General features: G+C 45.2%; 1 protein-coding gene across 1 annotated transcript in view; it reads right to left on the reverse strand.

Annotated features, from left to right (window-relative positions):
• Positions 1-14,891, reverse strand: part of DNAJA3 (DnaJ (Hsp40) homolog, subfamily A, member 3) — a 51,699-nt gene that overhangs the window by 14,676 nt on the left and 22,132 nt on the right. Inside the window, exons 4-10 of the mRNA XM_006897426.1 lie at positions 13,842-14,042; positions 11,719-11,871; positions 8,538-8,685; positions 7,357-7,421; positions 7,094-7,222; positions 5,100-5,215; positions 4,209-4,306 (exon numbers count right to left, since the gene is read on the reverse strand). Coding sequence (XP_006897488.1) covers positions 4,209-4,306; positions 5,100-5,215; positions 7,094-7,222; positions 7,357-7,421; positions 8,538-8,685; positions 11,719-11,871; positions 13,842-14,042 — 910 coding nt within the window. The remainder of the gene's footprint in view (positions 1-4,208; positions 4,307-5,099; positions 5,216-7,093; positions 7,223-7,356; positions 7,422-8,537; positions 8,686-11,718; positions 11,872-13,841; positions 14,043-14,891) is intronic.

Here is a 14,891-nt window from a genome sequence, read left to right on the forward strand (position 1 = left end):
AGAAACCAGCCTTTCTGCCAGTAAAGTTGCATGGTAGAGATTTCATTACGAAATTTATGTTAGAGCTTCATGCCAAGAACGCTTTTTTACAAAATTCTCTTTCTACTGAAGACTCACTAACACACACCCTCTACTTTTGAGCGCCAACTTAAAGCAGAAGAACTGTTTTCTACTGAATTTTTCATTACTGGCAAGCTTTTACTTTTGTGTAAAATATATTTATTGTGAATTGATTAAAAAAAAAAAAAGATGTAATACATAAAACGAGCCTGCTTACACATTTTGCCCACAGAAGTGTGTGACTAAGTGACCATGAAAAGTTTATGATTCATGCACAGAGGGGAAACAGAGGGATCCCCTGGGCAGAACGGGGGAAACTGGAAGCCACGCGAGCAGAACTGGGGGCCAGCCAATAGAGAAGCGACTTGCGGGAAAAGTTTTGGCATGCCTACAGGTACAAAAGCCCCAAGGCTGAGCCAAGATCATTTGCAGGATATGCAGAAGGGAGACAGAGGGATCCGTCGTGCAGAACAGGAGAGACTGTAAGCTGCTTGAGCAAAACCGGGGGCCAGCCAATAGAGAACTGACTCACGGAGAAAGTTTTGCCACACCCACAGTTCTACAGGACACGTCACCCTCCCTTCGGAGACATTACCACTAAACTTAGGAAATAGTTGTCACAGATACAAGCTGCCAGATCAAGGGTTGGACAATGGAAGATAAATGCTGAAGAGATTCAGTAGAAGTAAAGGGGTATCATGGTGGAGGGTGGAGCTGGGAAATAAGTGGGTCAAGACACTGGGCCAAGGGCAAGGACAACACTGTAACTAATGGTTAGCTCCACAATGAGGGATTTATCTTTCACTGTTCTATCAATTGCTTGTCTGTCAGATACTCCTCCAAATCTGAATATTCAGATTAAGACAGACTAGGAAGAAGGACTGGCCATCCACTTCTGAAATAGCAGGCCTCTGAAAACACACGTAGACTAACAGAAAGGGCAACAGAGGTAGAACTTTCAATATGGAAATACAAAGGAAGAGGAACAGTTGTAAGCAGACACTAGTGATTGGAACATGGAATGTGAGAACCATGAATGTAGGAAAATTAGATATTGTTAAGAAAGAAATGGAACGCATAAATATTGACATACTAGGCATTGGAGAGATGAGATGGACTGGCATGGGGCATTTTGAGTCAAATGATCATATGATCCATTACTCCAGAGATGAAAAGGTGAGAAAAAATGGGTTCCTTTCATAGTTAAAAAAGTAATTTCTAGATCCATCTTGAAGTACATCATTGTGAGTAACAGGATAATATCCATATGCTTACAAGGACGTCCAATGAATACCACTATCATTCAGATATATGCACCAACAACCAGAGCCAAAGAAGAAGAAATAGAGGATTTCTACCAACTTTTACAATCAGAGATTGATCAAACATGCAATCAAGAAGCACTGATGATAATAATAGGTGACTGGAACGCAAAAGTTGGGAACCGAGAAGAATTGGAAAACAAGGACTTGGTGACAGAAATGAAGCTGGAGATAGAATGATTGAATTTTGCACAATCAATGACTTATTCATTGCAAATACGTTTTATAAGAAACATAAACGCAGGTTATACACATGGATTTCACCTGACGGTATGCATAGGAATCAGATCGATTACATCTGCGGAAAGAACCGCTGGAGAAGCTCAATATCAGCTGTGAAAACTAGGCTAGGAGCTGATAGTGGTACAGACCACCAAATACTCATATGCAAGTTCAAGCTGAAGCTGAGGAAAATTAAGCCGAATCCACAGGAACCAAAATATCACTTTGAGTTCATCCCACCTGAATTTCAGAGACATCTCAGGAACAAGTTTGAGGTCTTGAACACTGATGAGCAAAGACCTAATGAGTTGTGGGAGGATGTCAAATATATCATCCAGAAGAGTGCAAGCAGTCATTACAAAGACAGAAGAGAAAAAAAAAGACCAAATGTAGGTCTGAAGAAACTCTGAAGATTGCACTGGCGTGCAGAGAAACCAAAGCACAAGGAAGAATTCAAGATACTAAAGAGCTGAACAGAAGATTCCAAAAGACAGCATGGGATGACAAAGGAAAATATTACAATGAAATGTGCAAGGAGCTGGAGTCAGAAATTCAAAAGGGCCAAACTCACTCAGCATTTCTTAAGCTCAAGGAACTGAAGAACAAATTCAAACCTCAAGTTGCTATAATCAAGGATGCTTTGTTGTTGTTGTTGTTGTCTGATGGTGTAGAGTCATAGACGACTCATAGCGACCCTATGAACGAACGGCCAGAGCACTGTTTGTACACAGAGTTTCCGGAGGCAAGCCATTTCGGAAGTGGATGCCGCTCCTACTTCCAGAAGGATGCTGTAGGAAGAATAGTAAATGATCTAGGAAGTATTTAAAGAAGATGGAAAGAATATACTGAGTCACTGTATCAAAAGGAATTGGCAGACACAGAAGAATTTAATGAAATAACATATGAGCAAGAGCCTAAGGTGATGAAGGAAGAAGTTCAAGCTGCTTTGAAAGAAGTAGCAAAAAAACAAGGTCCCAGGAATAGATGGTATACCAATGGACATATTTCAGCTAACAGATGCTGCCCTGGACATGCTCACCAAGTTGTGCCAAGAAATCTGGAAAACAACCACTTGGCCAACCGACTGGAAGAGATCTAAATTTGTTTCCATTCCAAAGCAGGGTGACCCAACAGAGTGTGGAAACAATATCACTGATTTCACATACAAGCAAGATTCTACTGAAGATTAAAACGACTGTAACACCACATCAGCAGAGAACTGCCGGAAGTCCAGGCTGAGTTTAGAAGGGGTCGTGGTACTAGGGATATTGTAGCCAATGTTAGATGGATCTTAGCTGAAAGCAGAGAATACCAGAAGAATGTCTATCTGTGTTTCATTGATTATGCAAAGGCATTTGACTGTGTGGATCATAACAAACTGTGGCTGACTCAGAAGAATGGGATTCCCAGAACATTTAATCATGGTAATGCGAAACCTACACTTGGACCAAGAGGCAGTAGTCAGAACCGAGCAGGGCAACACTGAATGGTTAAAAATTGGGAAGGGTGTGCGCCAGGGATATGTCCTATCTCCATACCTTTTCAACCTGTATGCAGAGCAGATTATCCGAGAGGCTGGGCTCTATGAGGAGATGTGTGGCGTTAGGATTGGTGGAAGATCTATCAACAATCTGCGTTATGCAGATGACACAACCTTACTCGCTGAAACTGAGGAGGGCCTCATGCACTTACTGCAGAGGGTCAAGGACTGCAGCCTTCAGTATGGACTGAGACTCAATGTCAAGAAGACAAAGATTCTCACCACTGGACCAATTGGTAGCATCCGGATTCACAGCTTCAGTTTGCTCGGCTCCACGGTCAACACTCTTGGCACCAGCAGTCAGGAAATCAAGAAATGTATTGCGATGGGAAAGTCTGCGGTTAGGGACCTCTCTAAAGTACTCAAGAGCAATGGTGTCTCTCTGGAGACTAAGGTGCGCCTGATACAGGCCATGGTCTTTGCAATCACTTGTTATGCATCAGAGAGTTGGACAATTACTAGGGAGGACAGAAGGAGAATTGACGCCTTTGAGCTGTGGTGCTGGAGAAGAGTATTGAATGTACCATGGACTGCCAAGAAAACAAACAGATTTATCCTAGAGAGGGTTAAACCAGGCTACTCCTTGGAGGCAAAGATTCTGGGGCTTCATCTGACATACTTTGGACATGTTGCAAGGAGAGACAGGTCTTTGGAGAAGGACATCATGCTGGGTAGAGTAGAGGGACAGCGCAGGAGGGGAAGACCCTCTATGAGGTGGATCGATTCAGTGACTGGGGTAATCGGGATGGGTGTGTCAGAGGCAATGCGATTGGCACAGGATAGAGCAGGGTTTAGGGCTGTTGTACATAGGGTCGCTATGAGTCGCAAACGACTCGACGGCACATAACAACAACAGGCCATGAGAGCTGGCCAACTCGACATATCTTAATGCACATAGCAAAGGAGAGGCACTTCTGTCAGACCAGCTCACAGCTCCCCTCTTTCACAGTGCTTCTTGAAGACACCAATGAGTGGAAAGCCCCACAAAGGCATCTCCGATCCTTTCCATCCTCTGGGGGACTCAGACAGCCACCACTCTGCCGTTCTAGCCAAGCTCTGCTTACCTGTGCTGGTGTGGCTGACGCCATTCACCGTCCCGTCCACTTCCGTCTCATCTTCTGCATAGCTCAGGATCAGGCTCTGCTGCCGGCTTGTCAGTCTCCTGTGGAATGAGAGAAAGAGGGCCTGAGTCATGGGTGAGAATCAAAAAGCTCCTATGGTACCCAAACTGATTTCCAACAGCCCTATTTGTGCTCTGGTAAACAGCTGTACTGTCAAAACAGAGATCTATTTACATACATGCAGACGTATACAAAAATATGCATATACTTTTCCATGTATGAAGCAAGTAAAAGGTTCTCTATTTATCTAATTAAAATCACAAGGGTTGGCATCCAGCGCCCTCAGGCCGAGTGCATAGGCCTGGTCGGACAATGACGGCATAGCCTGTGCTCAGATGCTCCTTCAGGACACAGCCATCTCAGGCAGGGATCTGTTTACAGCTCTGCTGCTCCCAGCTAACTAACTGCAAGCTCCTGGAGGCAACACCATGACAGTATCAACACGGGCAACACTGTCCAAGTGTCTTCTCCACAGTACTCATCAATCACTCCTAAGGACTGAATGGGTCCCTGTGTGCTGCAGTTAGCAAGCTCTGAGGCCTAACAAAAAGCCGGAGCATCAGGCCTGCCTCCAGGTGCCCTGGAGGAAAGGCCTGGGTATTTAATGTCCAAAACTAGCCAGTGACAACATGTGGAACACAGTACTACTTTAGCTCAGGTGGGGCTGGCTCTTTTACAACACCCACTTCATGGGGACAGCTAGTCCAGCATGCCACAAAGCTCACAGTGGTAGAGCCCCAAGGAGGCCTGAGGTCAGCAGCCTCCAATGCTGCCACTGATGGGTGAAAGCACGCAGAGACAGGCAGCTCTGGACGGAGCCCGCACAGCACTTACTTTGGGATTCTGATCTTGATGTGGATGTAGTGGTCACCATAGCCATAGCTGTTAATCCGGGGGATGCCTTTCCCACCCATTCGAATCTTCTGATCTGTCTGAGTCCCAGGGGGAATCTGAAATGGAAAGACATCTGAGACTCTCCTGAGTATGCCACTGCCTGGGTGAAACATTCTCCCAGTCCTTCCAAACCAACTCTGAAGATCACCAGTAGAACTGGCTAGGTTGGGATTTCCAAACAAGAGCTTTGAGTACTTTGGGAAAGGAGGCCAAGAGGCAAATATAAAGACCAGAAAGTAAGACTGGAAGAAACCCATGCTCATGGTGTCAATTAGGACTAACAGCAATACCCCAAGTCAGAGTAAAACTGTAGAGGACACTGCCTTGTTTGCTCAAAGTGAAGAGGACTTCAAAACACATCCTGCAGATCTAAGACTACAGCCTTCAAGAAAAAGTACAATTTAACATTAGGAAAACAAAAATCCTCACCACTGGACCAACAGGCAGCATGACAGATGGAGAAAAGACTGAAGTTGGCAACAATTTCATTTACTTGGATACAAAAATCACCATCCATGGTAATAGCCAGTCAAGAGATCAAAAGATGCACCAGACTAGAAAAATATCCTGTCAAAGATCTCTCTTGCTAAAAAGCAAGGATGTCAGCTTTAAAACCAAGATGTGCCTGCTCCAAGCCATAATTTTTTCAATTGCTTCTTCCTATGATCTGAAAGTTAAGACAATGAACAAGGATGATAGAAAAATTATTGATGCCTTTGAGTTGTGTTGTTGCAGAAGAATACTGAGTGTCCCATGGACTGCCAAAAGAAGAAACAAGTCTGTCATGGAGGAAGTGCTATAAGGGTGCTCTTTGAAGATGGTGAAACTTCATCTCACTTACTTTGGACATATAGTCTGAAGAGGGTCTTGGAAAAGGTCATCATGCTGGAAAAGACAGAGGGTCAGACAAAGGAAGGCTTTCAACAAGGTAGACTGACACTCTGACTATCACAATGGGCTCGAGCATATGAGAGACTGTGAGGATGGCACAGGGTAACCTTCTGTGGTCACTAGGAGTTGTAGGTCATCTGACAGCACGTAACAGTGCTGTTGTTACAGTAGCAAAATGTCACATCTTTCTCCTAGAAACATTTGGTGGGTTCAAACCATCAACCTTTCAGTTAGTAGCTGCTACATTAACCATTACACAACTAGGGGTCCCCTGAAGAGGGTAGAGGAAAGCTGACAGATGGGTGAACTGCCAGTCATTTGCTCTATGGCTGTTTCTCTGGGGTGAGGCTGCCTCAACATCAACCCCTCTTTGTACTCATGGCTCCTGAAAGGCTGGAGCAGCACTCCTATCCCAAGACAGACAGACCCTGGGTGCTGCGAAAGTGGCAGCTAAAGACACTGCAAGGTCCCAGGAAGGGCAAAGAAGCTCTGAGTGGCCCAGTGGTAAGCCAGGAGGTAGGAGGAGCAGAGAGAGGACAAACATGGCAAAGGGCAAATCAAGCTCACTGCAGCTTTGCCTTTGTGGCACAGCACCTGAGACTGACCTCCAAGCAGAAGGTGTAAGTGCTAACAGGGGCCTCAGTTAGGCCTCAGAAACCAAGACCTCCAGCCCTCTGCCACTAATTCTGACTCACAGGAACTAGACGGGCTTACCCACAGGGTTTTATAGGCTGAAAATCCTGATGGAAGCACTCGTCTCAGCCTCCTCCCCCACGGCAGCCTGTGGGTTTGAGCCGCAGACCTTTTGATTAGCAGGTGACCACTTAAGTGCTCACAATCAGGGTTCCTCTTAGTCAAGGCCTTCAACTTTATGAATCACACCCAAGGATTCCCCTTGGATCATCATTACCCTCCCCCAAACTGTGTTTTTCTGAACCCCAATATATGGATCACATCCAGGATATAGGTTGCCTATCTGCCATGCCTCATTTCTGTCTCTGCAGAGAGGGCAGAAGTTCCCATGTGTCCAGTACCACACTCACTGTCACGTTGATAGTCTCGTAGAGGCCCTGGGCACGGGCTGTCCCGCCAAGGATGGCCTGAGCTACAGAGATGAAGAGGTCCGAGTGGATGTCTGCACCGTCCCTCCTAAAGACTGGGCTCTTCTGCACCTAAAGGAAGGCAGGAGAGAGTGTTGGTACATCAGCAGAAATGACTGAGAGGAAAATCAACTGCCCTGTAAACTTTCACCCAAAGCACAAGAGAGAAAGAGGGACCAATGAAGCAGCATGAGCTGCAGACCTACCCTGAAGGTGACAAAAATCTCTCTCTTTCCTACGGGCATCCTCACAGTCTGGCCGTCCTCCACTCCTGTGAAAAGAACAAACCTTCAGGTGGGAACTACTCTTCCTGATCTTCCTACCCCAGATCCATCCACAGCCCCGACTTCTTGGTGATGAGGAACATTATCAATGACCTCAGAAATTTAATTCTCCAAAGGTGCAGCTACAGTCTTTGCTAGCCAAGCCAAGCACCTTTGCTCACATATTCACATCTCCTGGGTCCTGCCTAGCCCCGGTGTTTCAGGGGGCTCCTACTTCAGTAGGAGACCATTAAAATAGCAAATTCAACCTACTGCCACTGAGTCAACTCACAGCAACTCCATGCCAGGCTTCTGAGACCTCATATCTCTATGGGAGGAGACAGCCTCATCTTTCTCCCACATAGTGCCAGGTGGATTTGAACCACTGACCGTTAAGTTAGCAGTCCAACAGACAATATACTACATTTCCAGGGATCCTTTCCAGTACATCCAGACTGGTGAAAGTAGAATTAATAGCGCTACTAAAGGTGTAATAAATGCAAACATGTTCTCAGAGCTAAGGATGGGAATGGATCAAGGGAAGTGGTTACATGAGCTGGAATCTCTGAGAAGTGCTCAGCTGACTTGCTAGTAAGTTAGACATGAGCTTCAGACACAGAGACGGTACTGCAAAGGTAGTGTGGTCTAAGAACTAAGACCAGGGCTGGCAACATGGAGTGGTGGGGATGATTACAGGGGAGCTGGGAGGGTGGGAGGGATAAAGAAGTTCTACCATCATGGTGTCAGCAATGGGAAGTCACTGAGGGATTGAGACAGAGCAAGTGCTATGCTCCCTGCTGGAAACTACTTGGGACCAGTGCTGGCATGTGGGCAGGGAGTGGGTATTCCAGTGGCCCCGAAGTGGAGCAGCAGAATGGACTGGGGGCAGCAGTGGGCATGGTAGAGAGTGATGGAGTGGTGTTGCTTCCTCACTGTTCAGGCCACCATTCCCCTGACAACACAGGTGAGTGTGCACCTGTGGACTGAGGAGAAAAGGGACCATAACATGATCCTAGTTACCCTGCCTCACTCCACGCTCCAAGGCCAAATCACTAAGGCCACTGTGGCGTCATGCCCGCAGTAAGCCCACCAGCCTCCTGGGCCCAACAGAAGCCAGGACTCACCAGCAGGCACTGGAATAACCACCTTCTTCCTCTGCTTGGCCTGCCCTGCCCCTCTACAGACTATGCACGGTGTGATGATGATGGAGCCTCGGCCGCCGCACCTCCGGCAGGTGGAACGCATCACAAAGGGGCCTGTGTTAATGGTTTCCTGGCAAAGAGACAAAATCAGGAGCCCTGAGGATTCAGGATGATACTGGGGACCTCACACCATGATGTCACAGGCACTCAGACATAGTAAGTGCAAAGGGGAGGGGCTCACCCTGTCCTGTCTTCCACATTCTGGAGCACAGTACTAAGAACAACAAACCACCTACCACGTAGGAATGAGAAATGCACACGGAATCACAAGAGTGGGGAGCAAACACAGCTTTAGAAGATTTCCTCCCCCTTTATCTAGAAAAGTAATGGCCAGAAAACACAGAAGAATCAAAAGCGGAATGTGCCACACCTACAGCCTGGGAGGCATCTGGTGCTGAGCTCATTGCTGCCTGCTCTGAGCAGAGGCATGGGCCGCCAGAAGGGGCACCAACGCCTGTGGGTGCTCCATATCCAGTCTAGCCCTGTCCATTCTTCCTCCCAGCACTCCCCATTCAGTCCTCACTAAAGTATCAAACACAGGTGGGGTACAGTGGGGTCAGTCCTCACCAACCAGAGGGGACTCCTCTGTAGAAAAGAGATGTGAACAAGGACAAATTAAAACAAACTATGATTCAAAGACACAGGCAAGACGAGGGTTAATATATTTTCTAATGTTTTTACCTGGAATATCCTCTCCCTCTTCTCCTCAATCTTAAACTCCTTCACAACCTGGAACCTGTCCACTTCCCCGTCTCTAGAGCTGCCCCCCACCCACAAACTGGAACCTATCCAGCACCCATCCCCTGGAACTTGCCCATCTCCCAGCCCCTGGCACCCCTCATCCATGCATTGTAATTTACCAAGCAGCCATCCCCTGGAACCTGTCCACCTCCTCCCAACTAGAACCTACTCAGCACTCATCTCCTGAAACCATCCCCCCCCCCAATTGAAACTTACTCAGCAGCCATCCCCTGGAACCTTCCCCACCAGAACCTGCTCACACTCATCTCCTGGAACCTGCCCAGCCTCCCCCCACTGGAAACTACCCAGCACCCATCCCCTGGAACTTGTCCATCTCCCAGTCCCTGGCACCCTTCATCCACACACTATAACTTACCAAGCAGCCATCCCCTGGAACCTGTCCATCTCACCCCCACTGTAATCTACTCAGCACTCATACCCTGGAAACCGCCTAGCCTCCCCCCACTGGAACCCACTCAGTACTCATCCCAAGAATCCACCCAGCCTCCCCCAACTAGAACCCATTCAGTACTCATCCCTGGAAACCTCCTAGCCTCCCCCAACTGTCCTGACCGATGAGTCTGATGCTCTGTATGCATGCCACCACCCTCTCACTAGGCATCTGGAAGCTGGCTACCTGTGATTAAACATCTTTGCGTTTTCAAAAATTATCAAATACATGTTTGTTATGGAAAGTAAATGATACAGAGATGAACAAAGAAAATGGTATCACTCTGAAGGGTTTTCTGGCTACAAAAGCAGGAACCAGGTTAAGGTGGAAACCTGTGAGAAAAGGAAAATTTTCACTAAAGTAAGAAACTGTTAAGATTGCACCTGTCAGAGGCAGAAAACTCAGAGAACCATGTTTCACTGTAACAACATTTACTAGTTAACAAGAAAACTCTACCACTTTCTCTCTCATTCTGTTAAAACAACAATAAAAGCAAAACCAATCAAGATTAAAATTTAAAAAACATGTATTCAGGGATAAAACTAAAAAGGCAAGAAAGAAGAGTAAATGGAAAACACAGGCAGGCAGTGGGAGAGTCTGCTACCCTGTGGGGACTGCATTCAATGTCACAAAACAAACGGTGAACAAATTATAAATGGAAAACCAGTTTTCTCTGTAAACTTTCACTCACAGCACAATAAAATAGTAAGAATAAGTAAATAAATGAAGACAAACAGGCTAACTGCACAACAAATGCCAGAGAATAGGATTGTTTTGCAACAGTACGACCAACAATGCTGAAACAAATGTGCATCGAGCACTGAGTGAATGTGTAAATACACTATTTTCAGAACTAGGTTCTTCTCTGTTAGAGGAAAAAAGTCATAACAAATATGGATAAATCAGGGAGAAGACTAGAATGATCCTTGTGGAGCAGAAATAGAATTCAATCATCTTTTCTAGATAGTTTTTTAAAAAGGAGGCTGAAAGAATAACGAGAATACGGTAGAAAATCACAGGAGCCAGTCTAGAGCGATACCCAGAGGCCTAATCAGGAGCATCAAAGTAATAGTACTGATTATAATCTAGGGAAGAGAAGAAGAATCCCCAGGTTCACACTTTTGTCAACAAACGGACAAGTCATTGGGGAGAGAGGAAAACTCTTCCCTTCCACTGAAAGCCAACTAATAAATGGAGAAAGGATGTTGAAATTAGGAGATGCACCACTCTGCAGCCATCAAAATAGATGGATAGGAAAACCAATCCTTTCAGTAAATGCTCACTAAAATTATAGTATTAAAAACAACAACAAACAACTGAATGTTACATAAATTTACTAGAAACTTTTTAAAAAATAGGCAGTTATCACATCAATATTAAATTCCTGATTTTCACAACTGAATTGCTATTATGGAAGAGAATGTTCTAGTTCTTAAAAGAAAGAGTTATTTAGCCATAAAATGAAAAGCAGAGCCAGCGGCAACATGTTGGCCTCCCTCCAGACAGGGCACCCTGTGTGTGGCTAGAGTGGGATTGTGCTCCAACAAGTTCTCAAGGCTGAAGTGAAAAAATGACAAAGCAAATGGGACAGAAAGTCAATTCCTGGTTCATCTGGTTAAAAGGGACAGAGAGTTCTGTAAATCTGAATTGTAACAAAATAAAAGACTACTGAAAATAAAAAGGAGAGGAGATCAGACCTAAAGACCAACACAAGCCCAAATATTTTCAGAGAGGCATAGATTGCTTGCTTCATCTACACTACCCACCTACCAAGACAGAGCTCTCCCGAAGGAAATCAAATAGTGAGCTCACTGGTGAACCACTGGTGAGCTCACCAAGCCCTGGGCCTTCAGGAAACGAATACCCCCAGCATCTCAGAGAGGAGAGGAGGGATGGGACATAGCCCCTTACCATGCCAGAGCCACCACAGTAGTGGCAGTGTTGCACCTTGCTGCCAGGCTCGTTCCCTTTGCCATCACATCGCGCACAGGTGTCAGTGATATTCACCACAAACTCCTTGTTGACACCCTTTGCAGCTTGGTTGAAGGTCAAGTCCATGATGTACTAAAGAAAACAAAAGCAGGCCTGTCACATCCCTCTTCACAATGACCAGGGAAAGGTCTATCTCTTGGAGTTTTGTAAGAGATCTTGCAGGTTTAATGAAAGTGATGAGATCTTTTCCAATAAACTGGAGACCCACACCAATAAATATCTGAAAAATAACTTGATAATATCTGAGAGATGGTCTTGAATGAGCCACAATAACTAAATTCATAATAACCTCGTTTTCTTTGGCTCCACTATGGGAATATTTTACTTTATTACATCTTATGGATACTTGGTTCCTGACATTGATTTGTGGAAACTCCATGCTGACCAAGTCTACTGGTGCCATTTTTCCAACAGCATATGATCACTCTGCCATCTCTGGATCACATGTGGGCCATTCTCATGTATTTCAAAACCTTTTATAATATTCAGGGAGTCCTAGCAGAATTCTGTTGGGTTTTAACTAGAAAAAGGCTAGTGGCTCAAATCTACCAGTTATATTGAGGGCTAAGGACGAACAATCTCTTCCCAAAACTATTCACCTTGGAAACTCAATGGAAGGCCCTCACAAGTTAGAAGTGATACAATGACAGTAAGTGTCACAATATTGTGCAAACAAATCTCAATGGCAGTGAGTGTGTCGTAGTGTAAACACACACTGGGAAGTCAGAAAAGTCACCTACCTCACTTTACTATGACCTAAGCGTTACTGCAATGCTTTGAGACTGACCCCAGCATTTCCAAGATCTGCCTACAATGCTTTATGACGACATAAATGTGAAAAAGGTGGGGCTGGTGGCTGACTCTCTATTGGGCTGGGCATGAATTAAATACTAATACCTCACTGGTAACTCTAAAAGCCTTCACTGCTGGTTAAGTAACCAACTGTAGGAGAGTATCAAAACAGAAATCCTCATAATTAGCTATAGGATTAGTTGCCTCCAGATTATTTCATCTAAGCTCCTTTGGCTTCTCCTTTGTGAAGCATAAACAAGTAAAATGTCTATTTTCATAGCACTCAAGCCAAAAAGTGGAATGGTTTTTCAGAAATATACACTTATATCCTGAGGCTGAACAAACACGCCACCAAAGTTGAGTTGATCCAGTTCGGAGAAACTCTGCGAGACAGAAACTCTGCCACACAGGGTTTCCAAGGTTGCAAATCCTACAGAAGTAGATTGTCACATCTTCCTCCCCAGGAGGAGCCGGCAGGTTCAAACTACTGACCTTTCAGTTAGTGGTCCTTAGTTCTTCAGAGTGAACCCAAAATCTACCATGTAGATGAGACATTTCTTAAAATTAAGGAAGTGTTTCTTTTAATTTTAAGAGGCCCTGGTAGCATATTTCTGGGCTATCAACTGAAAGACTAGCAGTTCAAACCCACCAGCCACTCTATGGGAACAGAATCCACCTCGCAGCAACCCTGCAGAACAAAAAACAACTACCCCAAAAAGCTTCAAGATTGTCTTCTTACGAATGCAGGTGTTGTATCTTCCTCCCAGAGTGGCTGGTGGGTTCAAGTAACTGACCTTTCAGTTAGCAATCAACAATTAATCTACTGTGCCATCAGGGCTCCTTATAAGACAGCTAATCATGTCTAAATGTCCTTTGGAGAAACTCCCCCCACCCCCCAAATATGAGTGGTCCCTAAAACCCAAACCCACTGCCCCCACTGACACTGAGCCAATTCTTGCTGCCAAGAAAACCTGTAGGGCAGGGCAGACTGCACCATGAGTCTGCCAAGGCTGTAACCATTACAGAAGCTGCTACACCTTTCTCCTATAACGCAGCTGGTGGGTGTGCAATCCTGACCTTTCAGTGAGCACGTAAGTACTTACCCACCACCCCATCAGCTAGAAAGAGGAGAACCAGAGTAGATGTAAACATCAGCTTCCCCCAGGCCATTTCATCTCAGCTGCTTTAGCAAAATTTGTTCTCATCACATTCAGTTTGAAACTTAAATGACTTCCAAAGGAGGCACTCACCTCCTGAGGTTGATCAAACACACCCTGGAAATCCCCAAATGATGATGATGAGAACTCTCCAAAGATCTTCCTGAACAACTCTTCAGGGTCAACCGTGGGGCCTCCCCTCCAGTAGCTCTGCCCAGAGCTGCTGGTACCAGTGTCAAAGCCAGCCGAGCCATAAGCATCATACTGCTTCCTCTTCACTTCATCACTTAGTACCTAAAGGAAGAAAAGCAGGACAATAATGTGCCTCCGCTTCTCCTGAGGAGCAGGGATCCAGATGCGGTAACACGACATGAACCAGTCGCCACACTCACTAGGTGGACTGGGATCCAAATGCAGTGACACCACATGAACCAGCCCCCACGGCAACAAGTGAACCAGGACCCATAGGATCCAGAAGTGGTGACACCAAGTGAGCCAGCCCCCACATTGACTAGGTGGAATGGAATCCAAATGCAGTGGTGATACCAAGTGAATCAGCCCCCACGCTCACCAGGTGGCCACTGTGTGCAAAAAAGGTGATATAAAAGGAAAAGGAAGAAAAAAAGGGACAGTGACAAATGCCTGTATAGCTCAATGAATGGAATAAACATCACCTGGAGACAGCGCTGAATTATAGTGTATCTTGCTGTGTGTATACTCCATACAACACCAAAAATAAAGTATAACAACAAACATAATAATGAATTTCAAAGGGAAAAAGAATTCTTAGAAAAGAACCTCAAGGGGCAGTGAGTGCAGAAGATCAACTCAAAAAATACTGAATTGGTAAATTTCCTACTGGGTGTACTTCTGACAAAAAAAATACATTCTTTAAAAAATTAAATGAATTCATTTTGTTAAAATGTTCTTAAAAAATTAAATGAAATTAACCTACAGCCAGGAGAGGATAACGTAGATGAATGGGATCCTCTAAGACTCAAATCCCTATGCACATCCAAAAACTTCTCCAACAGGGTAAAAAGGGAAGCACTGACTGGGAAAAAGTATTTGGTAATAACATATCAGATAAGGGACTTATATCCAGAATTTATGAAATACTTGAGCACCACAATAAGAAAAAGG

The sequence above is a fragment of the Elephantulus edwardii genome, unplaced genomic scaffold (assembly GCF_000299155.1).
Source record: "Elephantulus edwardii isolate Elephantulus edwardi_28Jun2011 unplaced genomic scaffold, EleEdw1.0 scaffold00209, whole genome shotgun sequence".
Taxonomy (NCBI): domain Eukaryota; kingdom Metazoa; phylum Chordata; class Mammalia; order Macroscelidea; family Macroscelididae; genus Elephantulus; species Elephantulus edwardii.